This window comes from Charadrius vociferus, unplaced genomic scaffold, assembly GCF_000708025.1.
Source record: "Charadrius vociferus isolate BGI_N301 unplaced genomic scaffold, ASM70802v2 scaffold259, whole genome shotgun sequence".
Taxonomy (NCBI): Eukaryota; Metazoa; Chordata; class Aves; order Charadriiformes; family Charadriidae; genus Charadrius; species Charadrius vociferus.
In genome coordinates, this window is record NW_009661368.1 from 1,152,151 (window position 1) to 1,173,924 (window position 21,774).

The 21,774-nt window shown below is 45.4% G+C and overlaps 1 protein-coding gene across 1 annotated transcript in view; it reads right to left on the minus strand.

The window, feature by feature from the left end:
* NFATC2 (nuclear factor of activated T-cells, cytoplasmic, calcineurin-dependent 2) overlaps positions 1-21,774 on the minus strand; it is a 50,443-nt gene that overhangs the window by 13,078 nt on the left and 15,591 nt on the right. Inside the window, exons 3-5 of the mRNA XM_009893492.1 lie at positions 18,739-18,941; positions 16,316-16,488; positions 5,567-5,707 (exon numbers count right to left, since the gene is read on the minus strand). Of these exons, the coding sequence (XP_009891794.1) occupies positions 5,567-5,707; positions 16,316-16,488; positions 18,739-18,941 (517 nt within the window). The remainder of the gene's footprint in view (positions 1-5,566; positions 5,708-16,315; positions 16,489-18,738; positions 18,942-21,774) is intronic.

Below are 21,774 nucleotides of genomic sequence, written 5' to 3' on the forward strand. Positions count from 1 at the left end.
CAGGAATGTTGAAAAGTGCAAGTTTGAGAGCAAAATCACTCTAGAGCCTGCTTGTTTGCTTCTAAAGGTGAAAGCAATATGTTTCAAAGAAATGAAATTATTTGCCCAGAGTTAAAATAAAGCACATCTGCAATGACAGATGTACAGAAGTGCTGGAAATCAGAGAGACACTGTGAAGTACTACAAATATCATCAGAGTAGTTATTATTGTTACTGTTGTTCCAGTGATAGGCAAACCTTTGCAAGGGATTACATGAATATACTGGGATAAACCAGGTACGTGTGGCCACGGGCAATTCTGAGCACACAAGCCACTGCAGTTAGCATAGCTGGATGTGCAACGACAGCCCATCTCCTACAGTGATCCCTGACAGAGAGCAACACATAAATATAAACCCGAGAAGCAGAGAGCACCCAACCTCAAAGAGGATGGGCATAGGTTGGAGCCCTGATGTGCACCTCAAGCAGCATGATACTGCTCCTGCTGTGCATGAAGGTGTGAACACTACTGCCATAATTGAAGCAACAATTCAGACGCAGTGCAGACAAAAGCCTCAACTCGCCTCCGACACACTGAACACAATGGCCCTGATCCTGCCCTGTGGTGAGCTCTCCTGAAACCAGCAGACACGCATGTTCAAGCTCACCTGCTCTAGCCATTAGCCTCCTAAGAAACCACTGTCGTGAAAATATCAACGAGGTGACAGACGTGCAGGAACTCAAGGGAAAAAGAAACTGGAACTGCATTGCTTGGATCTAGAGCTGGAAAGTTTAATGGACTTTGAGCATCCACGCTTCAGAGGCCTTGACAGCTGCATCAGTTCAAAGGGCACAGAGAGCACCACCTCTTCTCTTTACACTGCATGGCCGAATTGAAAGATTTATGGTGGATCTACTCCAAAGATGTACGCTTTCTGTTTGGGTTGTTCCTCCACCACCCACATTGTCCTAGCGATGATTCATGATGTCCATGTGGCCACCATAAGAGTTTGGCAGGGGAAAGCACAGTCCATTTGCACTGTTCTCCCAGAGAAACATGAAACTCCTCTATCACTCACAGCCGAGCAGCAGTAACCAGTACACAAATGGGAGTAAACACAATGCAACCAACAACATCTGACTTGCAAATTATTACATGACAATTAAAACAAATAAAAGGGGGAATTCCAACCCTTTTCTTTTTTTAACTGCATTGTAAGATCTGGGCCCCAACCAAAGATTAACACCCTTGACCTTTAGCATATTCCAAATCCTTGATAGCTGTAAGACTGCTTTTCAAGCTCTCTCTTCCAGATCAAAATTAAAAGAATACATGCACTTCAAAAATTTCTATCGGTACAATCCAATCTAGTTGCTTCCCCTGACCTATTTTTATTTAGCTGGGCTCCGTTATGTGTCTCTGAATTCAGATCTCAAAACACCTTCAGCCAAACTCTGCTTTTGTGTGCTGGACTGACTCTACCGAATTCACGAGTTCCCCTGGCTTACAGCAGCTACAGATTACAATCTCTCATCAGGAAGAGATAACCTTAAAAAGACCTCAAAACTATAACGCTTGCATGTTGGCAAACCTTATCATTAAGAAAATGAACGCTATTTATGCATCAGCATTTCAAACACAAGTACTTTATCCCCGTGCTCGCACACGGAGCACTGAGCTCCAGCCCCTTCAGTTCACTTCCTGCTGCCATTTCCTGTCACAAGCCTAAAATGAGAGACTTTCACAGACTTCTTATTGGCGAGCTCATTGCAATAGTTTGTAGTTCACCTAATACAAGACGGCAATTGTTTTCATAATGACATCCCAGCATAATTTGGGGATTATTCTTTATTTTCCAGGTATTTCTAGGGAAAAATATATATATCTGTAGTGCTGTGTAACAGAAGTAAAAACTATTCATTCTCATTCTTAGAAGCATGTTGTATTTCGGTTACAAATATGAGAAGTTCTACATTTCTCTGCGTTGCTAGTACTGAGCGAAGAAGTCTCCTACAAGATCCATAGAAACTTGAAATAGGTTTTGAGTGTCCGCCTGAGGGATAAAACCTAATTTACAATTGTGAGCCCCATCAGCAGTTTCCTGAGGTTTGTGATGCAGCCGACTGCCGCCTCCTCAGCACACGGTTCATCGCAGGCACTGACTCAGACCCCACATTCAAGGTACACCCAGACTTTGGAGTCTGTGAAACAATCAGCAGGAGAACGTCTCACTGCAGAAAGATACTTGCGCAAAGGTTTTTGGGGGAAAAAAAAGTCTTGCTACTCTCAAACACTGGACAAAAAAGACAAGTCAAGGAGCTCTATGGAGTAGGACATGTCGAAAGCTATTAGAAGGTTATCTACACTGCTGCTCTCACCCTTGTCAGTACTAGTAGAATTAAAATTGGTGGCAAAGCGGGAAATCAAACACCACTTGTTAGCACAGACAAGGCTTGTGAGCTGTTAAAGTGAAACTCGAAGAAAACCATGTTCCCCCTGCGAGGTTTGTGCACCTTCCTGCCTTCACAAAGGTGAGACTCTTTCACAAGCTCCCCGGGGCCGCGGTGTGCTCTGGAAGAAGGCGCAACAATGACAGGGTCACGCCAGCGATGCACTATCCACCCACCGGAATGTTTACTGTGGCTAGCTTTGCTTCTGAGCAGCTTATAAGCGCTTTTTGCAAGGTGCTGTGCAGATCGGATCTGCAGCGAGCGAGCTCCCCGAGGTGAGCGCAGGATCCACCTCCTCCTCCCACCCAGTGACATTTCTAATTGATAAATCAGGTTGCAGAACTGGGCCTTTTTGTTCTGTGTTCATGTAGCCTAATGCAACAACAAGGAAGCATGGCCATGTTAGTGATAATTAAAATTGTCTACAGTGTATACTGAGGGAAGCTGAAAGTCACAGGTTCGCAAGATCCCAATTTTCAGGTAAGCTGGGACACTCGTTAACCTCTGACAACCCAAGCACAAAGGCTTAATTCTCAATCTACTGCAGTCAGCCAGAGTCTGACCAGCCCCTTCATGATTTGCATATCCAGCTCAGCTTCTTAACCTTCCTCACCTTAAGATACACCTATTAAAGAAAGCAATCTTCATTTAAAAGCACTTCAGGGCATATCTGTAAGAGGTATTGCTGCATTATAAACCAGAGCATGGATACACAGAGAACTAGCTCACATTCAGCATGCAGCAGAGTCCCTCTGATAACCTACTGCAAACTACACAGACTTCTGATTCAAACCAAAGGTTTGACTCTGGGCCTCCCATCCTCTAAATTCCCCCTCTGCCAATCATTTATTCAAAGTCCTGCAGATTGAGACTGCCTGCAGGGGCCGAGGGGCGGTGGGGGAGGCAGGATGGGGGAGGCAGGATATGGAACACCAGCATGCAAATCCCTGCCCCAGACTGGGCACTGCCGCTGGGATAAGTCATGCCTCTCTGCTACCAGGAGGTAAAAAAAAAAGAAGAAAAAAAAAAAGTAGTTTCCCTAGCAGTGAAGAAAAGGTTTAGATTTAGTGTGGAAAATGCTGTTGTTCTTTTTACTTTCTAACATCTATTCCAGCCAGAGCCTTCCCTGCTCTTATATGGAAATAGGGGCAGGGCGTTTTGGATGTTTCCTCGAAATGGCATTAAGAGCTACCTCCTTTTAGTGTATCATCTCCTTTAGTTACTGCAAAACATTCTTGGGACAGGTACCGTCACGGGCTGCCAAGCATGTTCCCATGCACCTTCACGATTCGCTGACATCGACGGAACAGTGGCAGCACAGTGGGAAGGAATTAATACCCGGGCTTAAAAGGAAATACAGGGTGCCAAGAAAATTGCTCTGACTGCACAGGCTCATCTGAACCTCCACAGTTCAGAGCCCAGAGCCTTTCATTCTTGCTGTAAAATAGCATGGCTTGCTGGTGTTGTGGGAAGAAGCTGGGACCCACAGCATCCTTGTCCTCCCCAACGTCACCAGCTGATGCCCACATATGTTAATTTTTTAATCAATTCTTACTTTTAACCAAAAACATTACCCCATAAATCATGCACATGCTGTTCACTTAAGCGATGCAATTTCTTCAATCTCTTGCAAGTCACTGGATATATCGCATAAGATGCCTCTACCATAGTTTACTGACAGAAAACTTAGGAACATATTTTCTTAACAGCACAAAGAGAACACAAATTTTACATAAAACAGGTTGATGCTTTTCATACTGCAGAGTCCTTTGTCTCGCTGAAATCAACAGGAGTACAGGACAGCAGAGTCTGGACCTTCATATTTGCAAAGTGCTTTTTTGATCCCTGGACACTGTTGTTATCCTTGCAGAGCACAGTATTTAGAATACAAAAATCAAACCTCATGAAGGGTACGTCAAACAAGTCCAGACCATTTACAAAGAAACAAATGTCCCTTTGCAAAAGCCTTAGAAAATCCAGTAAAATACACATACTGTTTAGTGAGGTTAGATGAAATGCCTGCATGCGTATATTAGAAAAGAAACAATTCACCTCTGAAAAAACAGTAACTAACTACAGCAGAATGCATTTGTTTGCATTTCCTCCTGTGAACAAGAAAACCTGGATTTCTGCTGCCCACCTTAACCATTAGATCATGCTAAGCATATTTTCTGGGGTCGAGTATTCTTTGAGTTAGAAAGCAAGATACGTTTATTATAGCATGCCATTATGAAAACACCATAGAGAGGGCTCAGGAAAGGCAGTAAGGGTGATGCTAGGCAACGAAATAACTCCCGGTTATTTTGTTAGGGTTATTCTTTATTCCTACTATTTATTTATATTCATCCAACACCAGCCAGTGCTTAGGACCATCTTGTACCAGCTCTGTGCAAGTCGAGCAAATAAGTAGACAAGATGAAAAGAAAAAGAGAGAGAATCTACTATCTGCCACTCACTCCCCCTTCATGATTGCTCAAGAGCTAGCAAGATTACCTGAAAACTGGCAAAACAACTTTTAAAAGAAGCAGCTCTACTGGAAAAAAAATAGCATTGGGCTGTAACAGGGGACTTTTCTTTTTGAATTTAATTTAATTTGTTTTACTATAGTCTAAGCCTGTATAAAAATATCTGAAAAAATATGGAAGAGGAAGTAATATATTCTTATATCTCAGAATTTTAAAAAATAATTTTACTTTGTTATAAAACCACACATTATGAACATTTTCCCCCACAGACTCCTAAAGGGAAGAAAACACAACCTTTGCCTATAGTTCACATCCATAAAAAATGTTCATTTCAGTTATGATTTCTACAGTAGCATTCGCTAAACATGAGATTGAATAAGCATAGAGGAACATGTAATGGTCATCCCATTTCTTTGATAACATATCCTGTTCCTGCTGCTTCCCACTGTCTGTATTCTTGTAAACCAATAACACAAATATTTGCTTTCAAGTCTAATTTTACTCACATGGTTAAGTCAAGTGATTTGGTTTTACTTACATGAACTTGAATGGGATTACTCACTCGAGTAGAGTTACTCATGACAACAAATCTTAGGATGAGACCATGAGACACAGCAGCATTACAGATTTGCCTTATCCCATGAGGGAAAGTTAGAAAAAAACTGTCTTACCTGATGTTTTCTCTGTGAACACCACCTTGGACTCTGCTGTGAAATTCTGTCCAGTCAGGATCATCTGTTGTCCTCCATAAACAAGGCAGCTATCAATATCTTGTCTTTCAACCATTGGAAGTTCATGAGCAGATCTTTGGGCTGTGGACAAATTGCAGACATGAATGAAACCAACTCTGTTTTACCAGGACTTTCCAGATCTTCCCAGAACTATCCACAGATTGATCTTGTCATCGTTACCATCCATTGACTGCCAAAGCAGCTTCTCCAGGGTACTAAATTTAGGTTTGAGAGGGAAAAATAAACTTACTCAAGGCATTTTATTTGGAAACATTCAGGAGCTGGCTGCAGCGTTTCAGCTGTGCTGGCCTTACTCCTTGTCCTTGAGAAAGGACAGCTTGGATGAATGAGCTGGAACTTGCCCATGCCTGTTTCCAAATAAATGGCCAAATTTTCAAGTGCAGGCACACTACAGCCCTGGCGCCCAAAAATTCCACCTGCAGAGAGGATTCCACTGAATAACACTGAATTCCTTCAGAAAAAAAATAAAAATAAACCTCTTCTACAAAAGCCCACTGCCTCCTACAGAACAGGGACTACGCTGGGCATGGAACAGTCTGTTTGCCAACAGAAGCACCGTCTCCATGTGCAGGCACTGAGCCTTGTGCACACAACAAGAGGGGCAATCGCCAAGCCATGCTCACGTCGGTGAGCAGGAGGGGTCACATCGGGACTCTGCTGCAGCCTGGGCTTTTTGCGAGCATGTTTTGCAGAGGCCTGAACATCTGAGGAGCAGGGCCCTGTGCTGCAAACTGAGTTTGATTATAAAAGGCAAGGAAAGAAAAGGTTGGGTGGAATCCAGATAGGCATGTACGTGATCAAGGATTTCTAAGGTCTTTACTGTTCTTAGCCATGAACTTGAAGCATGACTTTGGCGAGTTATTCTCTTTCCCCAGCCAGAAAACCAGGATAGCACCATCTCTCCACCTACTTTCCTCTCATCCCATTAAAATGGCCATCTGCATGGTCAGAAAAGCTTCGGAGAATCCTGGTCACCATCCCTGCAAGCCCATTCCAACTGTTTGCTAACAAGCGGCAGAAGCCGAAGAAAGCGAAGATGCGAGAATTGTTCCCTACAACGCAGACAGCTGGAAAATATCACGAGCTTCCCTGTGACCAGACCAGGTGGGCAGCAGTTTGGGTCTGGTGAACTGTGAGTTCATGACCTGCACTCAAACTCCTCCAGATTCATCCACCCCAACTGGAAAGGCCTCTAGAGGATGCCGCTCATCTATTTAACAGCTGCCTTGGCTGGATTTTAACTTTCTCTGACAAAGAGCCTGCTCCCAAGAGACCCTGAGCACTTGTGTCTTCCCTTCACTGAACACCGTTGGCTGCTGAGCCAAAAATAAGGAAATACTATCCTATATGTTCAGCGCTGGCCCTCCACTCACACACAGGCAAAGTCTGCTTTCTGTGACCTGGTCCCGGCACCCTTTTACTGCTGTCCAACCTTCAGAAAGCCAAAAACTCCAACAGCTTTTGGCTACAGCGAGCACTGTACAGATTCTTGCACCGCATCAAGAAAATGCTAGAGTATTTGGTGGGAAAACACAAGCATTAAAGCTTTCAGACAGGTGCCTGGAGAAGAGGGTAGCAGTTTTTCTAGCAAGGACAAGCTCAGCTGAACCCTTTCTGCCAGTCATGACATGGAGTTTTGCTCTTGTTAAAAATATAGATAATTCAATATGTATGACTTTCTTGTGCCATTTGAGAGGCATTTTTTAATGTCTGTTTAAAGCAACCTTATGACTCATTGTTTCCTTCAAATATATAACAACAGCTGGGCTAAGATACTGCCAATTAAGAATATATATTCAGATTATTTTCACAGAAGCTGCTAATTTCTTTCACATGGCTGTATGATTAATCCCTTCCCCTAAATACTCAAATTTTTGATGAGTTCATAATTGGATTTATCACAAAGACAGATTTATAACCTTAAAGGCTTAAGACTAAATAGCAATCATCAAAAACACATCTACAATAGTCAAGAGAAAATGTATTTAAGCTTTGCCCTGGACACTGTTTATTCCTGTTCAATCCACAAATTTCACTTCCAAAGTATCCCAAATAGTCAAAATTCCAGATTAATCCACGTCTTCTACAGACTTCAGTTTGTTAGTAGAGAGCTTTGTACCTGACATCCAACAGATCAGTGGTTCTCAAGGCTTTTTCAGGACGAGGAAGGACAAATTTTAGCCTGGAAATAACCGTCTGACTCATCTTAATTATATTTGGAGCTCGGCAAGTTGGAAATCGCTGCTGAAGACCAAGCTTTCGTCCAACTTCCATAGAGCGCAGTGTTTGTGTACACTGCGACCTACCAGGGAGCCGGGGAGGACAGCCGGGTCACCGGCAACGTGCATCTCAGCTCTTAGGAAATGCCAAAAACCGTTCTGCCATCCTCAGCCGAGCTGGGCCGGCCTCAGCAGCGCTGCCTGGGAGCCTGCGATGGGCAGAGGTGCTCGGCGGGTACCCCGACGCCGCCCCGTGCTGCCACAGCCCCACGGCCAGCGGCAGCCAGGCTGATGCAGAGCTGTGGTCAGGCATGGCTACAGCACCAGCAGGCTACGGGCATCTCCAAAACTGCTTTCGCCCTGACGCACACTTGGTCACCCCTGTGGGTGTACAAAACCCATGTGCGCTTTCTATGTGCTGCAGAATAATACTGTTTGGAAGTCTTTCAGTTGAGTTTCTCAATGCAGATAGCGTGCCAAAGGGAAAGTTGGAGGAATACAGGTACCTACTGAGCACTGGACTTCCTCTGCCCCATTTTGCCTGCACTCTTCTTCTCCCACTATGTGGTCTGTCAACCCTTTTTTAAAAAAACTCACTTTTAATCTTCCAAGATCTATCTTTTTTTTTTTTTTTACCCAGGCCTACAAGAAGTTTTCATCCCATTGCCCATTTCCATCAGTAAGGAGGCTCAAGGTTCAGAGTGGAGCTGCCTCAATAGGATTACTTTTTTTTCCTCTGCAAGAAATATTAATTGCCAATAAATCCCCTTCCTCTACGGCTCGTGATGGGTGGACTGCATGCAATAATTTCACACTATTCCTTCTCTTCCCCCAGGGGTTGGCACTTCATAAAGTGACCTACAGCTACTGGAGTTTATGAGCTTTGAATAAACAAAACACTGTTGATTTAACCAGTTGGGGTGTTTACTTTCAATAGCAACAGTTACTGACATAAGGCAGCAAAGCAAATGCTATAGAAATACTCACACTTGGCCTGAAGCAGTGTGTCAACCTATTAACAGGGGACATTATTTTTCTATTTTATTTGACTGTCTGCAAATCAAGATGTCATGGATGCATGGTGCCAAGAAATACAATGCACACAGCCACACAAGAGAGAAAGGGAGCTGCTGTTTCGGGGCGCCGCACCACCTCCAGTGAGCCTCAGCCTGGGAGGGATGCAGTCCCTGCGCTGCCGTCCCCTGCCCGCGCCGCTCGGCAGGGCTGCTGCTGCCCACAGCTCACCCAGGCTCACCTGCCCCGGCTGCAGGGGCGCAGGGTGCTTTTCTGGTGGTGAGCCTTTACCCCTTTCCTATGCCAGCAGGTGGAGAAAAGGTTAAGATGACCTAAACCTCTGGGCCGGCGGGCTGGATGCTTCACAGGGGATGCACAAGCCCAGATGCTGACTGTAAGGGAGCGTGCCAAGGCGGGGCAAAGGTGTTTCTTGCTTCCCCACCTGCCCACAGCATCCGTAACTGTTCCTTTTTCAGCAGAGAGGCTATTTGGTTTCTAGGAAAGAAAAGGGATATTTTGAGACAACTGATTACCTGGATAAGTCTGTTGTGGCTCCAGATCCCCCCCAGGAGAGTGTTGCCCACAGCTGCTAGCAGGTTCCAAGTGACAACCTCAGTTGTATTCCCTAACATGCTCCTTAGCTAATCCCCGCTCCACCTGAGAGCCCCTTTCCCTCCGTGCCACCCAGCTCTCCCCATCAGCGCTCCTCCTGCACGCATCTCCTGGGACAAGCAGTTCTTACCCTGCCTCAGCATCGTGTTTCCTTCCACCGGCTTGGAGGGCTTCCAAGCGCTGCCTTGTCTTGCCCAAAAACTGACTCGTTTTATGAGGAGTCTTAACTGAAGCTAAATGTCTCTTAACAGCCTCCGGAGAGGAACTGTCTCGGCAATCTCTCTCCCTGCATGTGCAATAAGAGAGAGGGCTGGATCGGGTAATGTGGGCAAAGCAAAAACACTAACGTGATCTGCCTCCCGGGAGGAGCAGGCTTGTGAACTCTGCACAGAGCGCGCGGGTCTGACCGACACTTCCAGGGAGCAGATAGTCTATAGCCTCCGTCTATCAGTGCACTATCTCAGCGCCTTCTGCAGAGTGGCTGGAGGCCTCCATGCAAACCTCTGTGCAAACAGAGGCCAAAGAATAGCTGCTGGAGTAAAATCTGCTCCATCCTGTCTTTCTGACACCTGCAACTCTGGATCCAGACCTTAGGTTTACCCATTGTCCCTGTAGCTGGCCACAGTTCAGGGAAGACCTTACCCTGGGCAATCACAGGGAGCAGGACTGAGGCTCACCTGTAGCTCAGTATGGACAAAGCTAGTGTTACCTCTAACTACCTCTAACTGCCACCACAAGTCAAGTAAATCAAAAAAGGTGGCTCCTTAAAAGACGTGGGGTCACGACCTGCACCCCCAGTGCAACAGTCTCCCAAATGTCCAGGTCCCTCTCTGGACCCCCCTGTGTCCTTACCCTGCCCAGGGCAGCCCCAGCTCACCCCAGTTTGCTGGAAGCCTTCAAGCCGTGACTCACCACTCCTGACATGTCTTTCCAAACCCCCAAAGGCTCTTGGCTCCAGCCACTGATTTCTGTTGGATTTGAGAAGAGCAGATAGAGTTGGGTGTCCGATGCTAAAAAAAATCCTGAACCTCAGAAGCAATAGCAGAGGCGTAATTTGTTGTGGGATTAATTCTTCCACCTCAGTGCAAACCTTAATGAGCCAAAGTAAATATTTTATTCCTCCTGTCACACTGTGTTTATTTACCACGAGCTGCCTGCCTGTGGTAGGACTGATAGGAGCAGAGCTCCTGTGCCCAGTGCTTATCCAACGCGTTAATATCCTGAGAGACTTTGATCCCATCCATCACGCGCTGAAGCACCCTGAGCGTTCTGGTGGGAGGAGAGGCAAAGGCTGGGGAGCTGCAGTATGGCAGCCAGGAGGACCAAGGGCAGAAGACACCTCCAGCAGGCAGGCAGACATCAGGAAGGCACCCTAGAGAGCAGCAATCTGCTCATCGGAGGGACGGGATGAATTACCTCCTGGTCAGAGTACGGGGCAGTGGAAGGCTCAAGTGAGAATCAAGTAAAGCAAATTTTGAAACCTTGTGATTAGATGGGAAACCTTGAAAATGTCATCTAAACACTATGAAAAGAAGAACCCAGTATGAATGACAACAGTTTCCAATTTGTTGCCAGCAAGACTTAATCAGCAGTTTCTGCAGAGCCATCCAAGAAAAAGGCACCAAAAATAGAGGGCTTTTCTCCACCTCCTTCTCTGTACATAATTTATTTTATGATGTCCTTGCGAAGGAGGAGTGACAAGCACTGATGGCAGCAGTGTCAGATAAGTATGATACTTTCTGTGAACTGTAGCCAGCGCACCAAACCAGAGTGTGATTAATGACAGGAAAACCGTGGCCTCGGTTCACTTCTCTGTCGATCATCTCTGCGGGTATGCACAGCATTTCCTTTTAATCCCTTGTGGAGGAGATCTGCCGAGCTTAAGTTATGCTCAGAAATCCATGCTCTGCATAATACACTGGGGCGCTCGCTTTTACCAACAGAAGTACTGCAAAGGCAAAAAGTAAACAGGGGTTTATCCTCACAGCAAGGCTTGCAGCCTGCGAAAAGGGCGGGCATTTTCCTTCTGTCTGACTCAGACTTTCCAGACTGAAATCTTTTGGTTGCACATTAAAAGTGGCAAATATTGCCAGAATTAGCTTTTTAATTCTGTGCTTTAGAAGAGAGAAAAATTTTACTTTAGGAAAAAAAAAAAAAACAGTTTTTGCATCAGCTGCCTGACTGTCTTGAAGTTGAAATGAACGGGGGAAAAATTCCTTTAATTCAACTGGAAACCATGCTACTCTTGTAATAATCATCGTTACAGTGAAACTTGCAAATGGGTATCTCCCCGGTGCAAAGAGACCATTCATTTCTGCTTTTTTATCTCAATAAACTAGGGCTCCTTCTTGCCTGCCATTGTATTCCAACCAGCACAGCTCCTGGCCGAGGAAAAGCACTCGCTGGTTTGCCAAGACAACATTCTTTTACATGACTAGCTCTTTCCCCTGTAGTTATTAATGTGTCACATATCATAGGCTCAGATTGTCTAATATTATGGGAAAATCTACTAGAAGGAGAGAAAAATAAAGGAAACTTCCAGGGAAATTGATTAAAGGGAAATAAGATATTTGATCCGATTTAGTGGAACAAAATACGGTCAATAATAGAAACTATTTAAATGCCTCAGATGGACACACAGTTCTTTAGTAATAAGTTTTGTTTGTTTTGTTTTTTATTACCTCGGAATATCTATTATAAGAACAAGATTTTAGACTCCTGCTCTTGTGCCAAGTGCAATCGTTTGCATTTTAAGGGATTCATGAGCACAGCTTGGTATCAGCAAACATGGATTATATGAAACAAGAACTGTGAGACATTTTGGGATGGTTTAACCAGGATCCATTAGAATAAAAACTGTGACACAGCACGAATGGTACTCTGAACACTTACGCTCACATCTTGCAGACACTTGCACAAAGCAGTCTTTGGTTGCTGACAGCGTGGAGTAAAACAAGCTGCCTGGCAGGTGCTACTCTGAACTCCCTTCATCGCTGCTCCTTCTCTGCTCCAGGGATGCTTCAGTCCAGGAGTAGAAATACAACTCCAGACATCACTCACTGACCGAGAAATGAGTTTCAGCTCATAGCGAAAGGTAAATCAAAGCAAATGAATACAACTAATGCTACAGAAATTGCCTGAATGGTTTGAAAATAATGATCAGGTCTGCCAAATACCAAAGCCCTCCATGTGTTTGCTGTTATTTGGGCTGTGTTTGAAGGGACAAGTTAATTCAGTAGCCCTTCACGCCTGTGATTCCACCACCTCCTGTGCCAGCAGCTCTGTGCCAGCCCTGCCAGGCCCAGCAAGACCTCACCTACATGAGCGGGCTTATGCCTATGCCTAAAACACACCTGCACAAGCAGGGGGGTATGTTTTGGCATGCGCACCCACAGTCCGGCTAACGGCACCGAGGTGTGCAGGCAGGGAGCAGGGTCAAGGAGCACGCTGCTGCCCGGACCCGTCAGCTGCAGATCCTAGGGACATCTCACGTAGAGCCTGTGGGGCTTGCAGCCATCTCACCGACTTGGCGTGGAGCAACACCCAGGAGAAGGGATTTTTCTCACCCTTCCAGCACCACATCTACAAGACAGTGGCTTTTTATCCCTAAGTAAGTGATGGCCTGTTGCAACAATTATCAGAGGGCTTTCAAATGCCTTTGCCTACTCAGTGGCTTCAGAATGAATCAACAGGCAACAGGAGAAAAAAGCTGCAAGCTGCTGAATGTGCAGGCTTGTCTGGATATGAAGTCCATTTTGAGGCATAACTGATCATTTAACAACATATCACCTCCTTGGTCCTCCCACACAGCTGCCTGGGGAGGAACTTGCTCCGGATGATGCTTTGAACCTGTGAAATCCCCTCCTAAAACCTGTCAAGTGCTGAATGTGACACAGACGAGGTGGAATCAAATTGCCCCATGAAAAGCAGATACTTCACAGTTCTTGCTTCATTGCAGCTAATGATCTGCTGACACCGGTGGGAGTTTTTAGCCGGGATCAGCTTCTGCTGAGGAGAGCACTCAGATATTCTGTTGGTAGCAACAGTGCTCTCGAGGGAACCCCACTGGTAGGGAAATGGCCAGTTATCTCAAAGCTGCTACTTACTAAGACTTTCCCGGTGGGATATTATTAACAGCTACCAGACAGGAGAGATCTTACAGGAGAGTCCCTGAGGATAAGGGTTCCCAGGTGGCCACGGAAAAAAAAAAAAAAAAAAGAAAGAAAAACAAACAAAGAAAAGAAAAAAAGGAGAGAATCCCAGCAGCACATGAAGGTGAGAGGTGGGACACAAGGAGATGTCACGGAGCCCCAACGTGCCCCTTCTCAGCAGGGCACCGGAGCTTACCTGAGACTGAGCTCTGCAACATGTGCACATTGTCTGGGAGAAACTGAGATTATCATCTCTAGTGTGATTTACTCTGCATTACTAACGCTGGCTGAACTAACTAATGTTTTTAACCATCTTCCCAGAACTGGGCTGAGATCAGGAAGTGCTACTGAAATACAAAAATGTTGCTAAATATGCAACGTAACATTCTAAATGGAAGAGGCTTATTGCTCCAGATTACTTCATACTCTGCTTCCACAAGTTCAGAAAAGCACAGTACTTAACATATCTCTCCAAATTGCCAGTATATCCTGTATTCCAAAAATAAAACTTTTTTTTTTCTTGGGAAACAAATACATTTTTTTCTTGAAGGAGCTTTGCTGTCTGCTATGCAGCCAACATTTTCATATTTTAATTATGAAAGATATAAAAATAAGCCACTTATACTGGTATCTCCACTCTTGGCTTTTTTATGCCCCTAAGACTCATTGAAGCAAACATCTCAGAATAAATGCCTAGACATCTTAAACAAGCCTTGCAAATAGCAGTCATTGCCCAGGCAAATTAGGTGTGCACATACAATTCAGAAAAATGTGATCTTATTCTGTAAACCATGACCAGATTTCTGCTTGAATGCTCTTTGGTGATGGGCACAAATACATTGTGCAATTGTGAAAGGGTCTTAGAAATGCCTGGCTAACTCTTTCTGAAAGAGGTATTTACTGTTCCTGTAGGAGAATTCACAGAAGTGGGGTGTTATCTGCAGGGCTCGCTGCGTGACCCAGGGATCATCCGCCCTTTACTCTGGGCTTGAGTTATTTTTCCATACAGTGGATGTAGGAGTTACACCTGGAGTTTCCGCACTGGAGCAACTCCCCATTGCAGGCAGGAATAGGTTCTTTACACTCAGAAAAGAAACTGAGGGAGAAGCCAGGTGATGCTTTGCCACACTTCCCTTCCTATCTAGAGAAGCTGCAGTTTGCTGAATGTTTCCTTTAGCAAATGGGCCTTTGTTTCAGCAGGGACACGTTTGGGGTGGAGGCCACTATTGTTTCAGGCATCTGGTCCCACAAAGGTTCATAACCATTTCCTACAGAGAAAGGTGGTGGCTACTCCCACTATTCTCCCTTCTCCATCATCGTGCTGGAGACTTCACTCAGCTGCTAAAATGCTCTGATAGGTGGTATCTTCTCATAAACATTGCCAAGAATGCATACATATCCATCATTCTCACTTTAGCCTTGCCTTGTTTATTCATTTCTACTTTTCTTTTTTCAAAGCTGCCATCAAAAATTCACTAGTCACACAATTTCTCTTGTTTTCCCATCCACAATTGGCTCCTCTCATATTCTAAGGAGTTGCTATTGAAGTACAGCCTGCATCTCAATAAATAAAACTCACACATGAGGAACTCTTCTATGACTTTCTTCACATGACTTATGGCAAGACAGGTTCTGCTAAAGGGGTGAGTCATTCAGCAAAGGGAGAGGAAAACTGTTCATTATGTATTTCTGAAATCCCCAAACCGCTGAAAAGGCACCATTTACCAACAAAAAGCATCACAGGATGCACATGAACCAGCAAAGTAGGTGGAGCCCTTCCAGAAATGACTGCGACACGGGGGGCACCTCATCAGAGGCCTCTCTTTCTCAGGATCCAGTACGTTAAAATGAGTGGGAGGTGCAGGTTTCTCAGCTTACATGCTTGTAGGATTTGCCCCTCGGAAATCAGAACTGCAAGCTTTCTTCTGTCCCTCAGGGGAATACCAGAACAGCCTGGGGTTTCCCTGCTTCAGCTGCAGCCTCCTGAGCTGCACACCCCTTAGCATCAGTATCTAGAAACAACACTAACCAGGATGTGCCCGAGCCTCAAAATCAAACCTGTTCCTCCATTTCAGTTGTCGTTCCTGCCACAGCTCAGATCCGAGGACTGCGGTCACTCCTTTGGCAGGTAGGACTGGCCACCACACTAGGAGCTGGCCCAGGTTTGAATTTGAAACCTCCAACCACCTGCCAGCTTGTGGATAACAAGTTCTGGTTGTGCCTCCACTCAGAATAAAACCCAGGAAGGCAGGCAGGCAGCTTGCACACTCGTGCACAAACAGGGAGAATGTATATACGTCCCTATTTGCACACCCACGCTGGGTCCCTGCTCCCAGGAAAGACCCGCTAGCCAGAAGGATCCAGCAGCAACACATTAATAAATAAACTTTGCAAAAGTCCCAAAATCCCTCGCTGTCCTCACAAGCTCTAAGCACCGTGGAGAGCCACCTGCCACCAAAACTTGTTTCAGGAAAGGCAGTGCGTACAGGTAAGAGCCACAGGTCACTCCAACCGCGGCACGGACCCAGCCAGTGCAGGAAGCGCGGAGCACCTCGCGTTTCCCTATCTGAGCACGTTGGCTTTGTGTCCCCCCAGAGCCAGCCTGGAGCAGGGGAACAAGACGATCGTTGTTGCAAGAGAGGGAGAAGGAGCAAATCTCAGGGGATACTTACAGCATTCGATGGGGTTTGACGCTGCTTGCAGAGAAATGATCCTGCCGTTGGACTCGGGGATGTGCACACGGAAGACGAGCCGGACGCGGGTGTTCTTCCTGCCGATGTCCGTCTCTCCCTTGCGCAGCTCAATGTCTGCATTCCTCAGCTTCAAAATCCCCGCACAGTCAATGCTGCCAAACACACATGCCATTTAGCTTAACATTTCTGCTCTCAAACAGCTTGGAAATAGGTGACAGTCAAGAGGATTAAACTGTTTTGCTCCGATCTCTCGGTTAAGAGCAGCTCCAAATTTTTATTCTGCTTAGGATCTAGATATGCTTCCCATGGCAGGGGGTGTTGGAACTAGATGACCTTTAAGGTCCTCTCCAACCCAAACCATTCTATGATTCTATGATATTGCCATTTCAGCAGTTACAGGGGAAGAAATCCCACAGGCGCAGCGAGCGAAGGATGCTGCTGGACCCCTCCCCGAAGAGGCTGGGCCCTATGGCTCAGCCTGTCCCAGGCACGTCCCAGCCGAGGGCCAGGGGTGGCTTTTACTCTGGCGACAGCAGAAGCCCCTCTCCAAACATTATAACCCCAAGTCCTATTCCCCTAAGCACAAGAGCGCACACAGCAGCGCCCGCCCCGGCACACCGGGGCAGGGAGAGCGAACCAGAACAAGAAGTCACACTGGGGCAGGCAAAAAGCCCAGCCTGTGCCGGGGCCCTCCACGAGCCAGAGAGCACTACAGCCTCCCCCGCCAGCTCTCCAAACAGCTCAGTGCCCAGAGACCGCACAGCAGCTATTGCCTGCACGTGGGCAAATTAGTTCAGCTCCACGGGGAATCACAGCAGTTGAACCAGCTAATTGCAGGCACCATCCAGGCACGTTTCCCCCACAGTTTGTAATGCAAGCATTGAATTCACGTCCAAAGTAGGAACCAAACTGCTCTCTCCTCCTTTTGGACACGCTAGGTGCTTCTGCTAGAACTGGGCTCTCCAGCCCTGGGCCAGGTCACCATGTCATCCTCCTAGGCCCCAGGATGTCGTTCCCAGCCAAGGCAATAGCCTGGCGGAGCAGATAATGGTTCTCTGCTCCCATTCACGGTGTCCCTGCACAAAGGGAGGATGTAGGGAGCAGGATGGGGCTGAGCAGCAATGAAAGGATGAGGATTGCTTAAGCCAGCATTGCAACTTAATATTGGTGGAGGTTAACTTCTTAAGAGCCCAGTGTAAACTAGCAAACACGCCTGCCTACAGTACAGCCCTGGCCAGAGAACGTGCCAATTAATATTTACAGAATCTAAGATCTTCAGCTCAGCAACAGTCCTTAGCGAGTGCAGTGAGTACTGTTATTAAAAGGGCACTGCCAACCCATTTTGGTATCAGTTTTAAAGACACACCATTTTTCTTCTTTAGATATGAATTAAAATCAATTTTGGGGAGGCAAAAACCCCAAGCTGTTTCCTACACCCACACTGCTCCTTGCCACTGCATGTGTGCAGGGGTTTATTACTCCAGGGCTACTCGTTAGGAACAGACAATCGTGTTCCATTCAGCACTTGGCTGCTTAAGTTTGAGATGGACTTTTATTTATTTCCTTGGGTGCAGAGGGAAGGAGAAGCTTGAAGGGAAGGGAGGAATGAGGTATATTTTCTGGGGAAAAAAAAAAAAAAAGATATGTAAAGAAAGAATGTGGATTTTGCGATGAAGTAGGGGGGCTTAAAAACATAGCTGCTCTGCCAATTTTGTCAGTATCCTCTGAAGGATGGAGATACAGCTCTTCCCTCTGCAGAGCAATCACTCTCATGCTGCCTGGCGCACATTCAAGCCTGAAGTTTCAGACTGGTGCCCACTTCATCCCTCTGCCTCCATAAAACTGGAAGGAGTAATACAGAAAAGATGTGCTGTACTTGCTCTTCTGTCAACCTATTACAACAAAAGACTGCAATTGCATGGCCAGAGCACTTGGCTGAGTTCAGAAGAGATGTTTCCTATTCCATTAAATGTTGAAAAATGAATCATACACCTTTCCTCCACTGCCTACTGCTCCTTGCTTCTCATTGTGTCCCTCCAGCATAAGGACTTGAGATGCAAGTCTTGTTTTCCTTAGTGCTCTACAAAACCATTCTGACTTGGAAGATGACAGATGATTACAATATAGTCACAGCAGCAATAAACACAGTAAAAGCAAAAATGCCTGCGTGGTCAGCTGACAAACAGTAACTCTTTAAGCAGCTTTAACCTAGGTGCTTGTAACTGCTGTTCACGCTTTTGTAAAAAGGGTCTTACACTCATCTATCATCCCGATGCTTTGGAAAGGGGAGTCCCTCCAGAGCAAGCATCATTATTCATTAGTGACTCCTCTCCAAAGAGAAGGGAACTTCACATGACAATTTGGTCCTCCTCAACTTTGCTAATAAAAAGAAATATGCTTACGTTGCTTTCATGTTGTTTTTGGGTTCCAATGGGATCTCTAAAACTTTGGTGTTGCCAATGATTTTTTCATAGCTGGTGGTGGTGACAGTTTTTCCCGTAATGCGATGGACTTGATAGAAAGCATGAGGTTTAAGTATCCGTTCGTCTGCTGTCCCAATGAAGATCTGAAGACCCAAGGGTTTGTTCTCCATGTAACCGTGAAGCTGTCAAGACATTAAAAATCTATTATCACACACAGGACTAGCAATGCCTTCTTGTGAGGAAACAAAAAAAAATCTACAGACATACATACAGATATGGAGATATACATAAACATAAAGATATGCATTGTACAGACTCTTCCCTACTCTCCTCTTAAGAGTATTTGCCACAGTCCATGATACATAGGGAAGGGAGCTAATGGTTATGCAATTAATGGTTATAATACTAAATATATCAAGCAGAAAAAAAAGGATGTGTCAAGAAGAAAAAAATCCAAACAAGCTCTCCACCAGAAATTTGTTGGTTGTCTCCAAAACAGATTGATAAATCCCCCCAAAAGGTAAAATTTTGAGTACACTTCTTTAATTTGCAGAGACTGATTCCTAAATGAGGTTCAAAAGATTTTTCTCGGTGGGGTGGATAAAGCTGCAAAGCTGCGTAGACTCCCTGCACCCGCAGCCTTGGGCAGTGACTTCTGCTTCCCATCAGCAGGGAACACAGCAAGGACAGAAGAAAGTCTCCCACTTGCATTACTGCAGATATACGTGGTATTCCCTTATGCACCTTCTCCAGACCTTATAAAAGCTAATGGAAGATGCTCATGGACACAGGGGGCTTTGAACCAGCCCCTATGTGACGTCCAACCTGCAAACCCTAGTTTCAGTCCAGCCTAACGTTCAGTAAAATGACTTTGCCTCAGCTCAGCTCGTGATTCCTACTTTGACTGCAGTGAAAGAATAAGGGGTTTTTCCCCCTCAAGAGGAAGTATCTGGCAAATGTGTCTGCAATTTTGAGAACTGAAATGTTAAACTATGTATAAACATTTCAGAAATTAATGATCCCTGCCACAGCCCTTTCTGTGGCCTTGGCATGTGCAGTCTTGCCCAGCTCACATCCATTCCAAACCCAGCTCTAAGGATTGTCCTTCCAACCCCTCGCTTTGCTCAAGCCACCCCAAGCTTCACATGTCTCCAGCTTCCCTGGTGTTCCTCACACCAGAGATAAGCTGCCTGACTTCATCTTCAAAGCTCTGCTCTTCTCTTTGCCCTCTCACCTCTCATTTTCTACTCAGTTATTAACATCTATGCCCAAACTTCCCAAATCCAGCCCCAAACACCAGCATCAGCTTAAACGCTCCCAACATTGTGTTTTCTGCCCATCAGCCTCTTCCTACAGGGAGGATGTTCCCCTTAAATATCCACATCTCCACCCCACAAATCTCCATGTCTGCAGAATTCTTAAATAGTCTTAAAAGGAAATATGTTCTTGTTCTTCTGAAATCAATTCTGTGGACTGGCGTTGATTCACTGCTCTTTGAAACTTATCCTTCCCCCAGTTGTTGCTTCACCTTCAGCCATTCCTCTTGCATTGCATTAAAATACTATCTGTACAGGTAGAGGTGGCATTTTTGGTCTGTGACTGTACAGTACCTGGCACAAGGAGGCCTTATTTGAGCTTAGAGACTGGGGCCTCTAGGGTTCAAGGAGTTCAAGGACATAACCAGACTCTTCTGTACTAAATAACATTTTTATAAACAGTATTTGTTGCAAGAGAAGCAAGAAAGCCAGAATGCCTCCATAGACCAGGAGACGAGGAAATTTATTCTTTATTAACATTCAAAATTACAAATCAAACCATTCTAAATTTCTCACATAACCAAAAATGAAAACCAGACATTTATCTACCGCATAGCCAGTGATCTAGCTGAAAGGGAACTTTATGGTCTGAGACATGCTAAATTTGTTTTCAATTATTCTGTCCACATACAAAACCTTGATGAAGCCATACAAAGCAAATAGTGCTGGAAGATCAGAGAAAAGGAAGATTAAGCTAATGGTATTCATGGCCAAACCTTTTTCTTTTTTCTTTTTTCTTTTCACCAGTCAGCGGGAGGTATCTTTGCATAGAAGGATTAATTCCCCCCTGGAAGGGGACCACATGCAGCATCAATGCAATCCTGGCAACCTTCCTTCAGTATGGCAAATGTAAAGCGACACTCACTCTTCTGAGCTATCATTACTCATCTAGCACATATTTGCAAGGCATACAAAGACAGGGTCTATGCCCCAGAGACCTTACAACCCAAGGGCCCGAATTTGCAGCCTCCACTTACATGAATAGCTCCATTGAAGTCAACGGGCCTTAAGTACGCGTTGTGCAAGAAAGAATTAGAGAATCCAGCCCAGCCGCAGCTCAGACACCTACGATAACTCACTCGCACAAGCGCTTCGGGAGACTGTGAGGAGGGAAAATCGGGTACGAGGCTTTGTGCAAACACGCCAGTTGGCTCTGGGAGCGAGGTGGAAGAGGAGTGGAGCTGGACTCCAAGCACAAGGGCTGGTACTGGAGAAACAGCATTGCCAAGAATGTGATACATACAATGGCAGCCATGGGGAGATTTAGAAAGGTACAGAGTGCATACAAGATTAAAGGCGACAGAGGTCAAAATTATAGATCTACTGGGAACAGGCATGAATGTAGGAATCACCCCCTGTTTACCCACAGAGGCCCATTAAACGCAGGTCCTCTGGGAGCTGTACTGAAATTCATCCTCGGTATCATACTTTCAAAATCCAAGATTTCCTGGCCTTCAATGAAAAGCCATTGTATGACCAAAAAACATCTTGTCTTTACAAAGGGAGAGGGAGACGAAAAGAGCAGTTTTTAAGTACTGAGCACGTTTATTGTCATGCCTGACATAGTTATTCTTTGTGGATCCAGCTAAGATGAAAAGAAGATCCTTTGGACTGGAACGGTTATGACAGTGACAGCAAAGCAGCTGTTGCTCTACCCTCTGTCTGGGCAGAACAAAATCCCAGAGTTACAGGTGGGAGA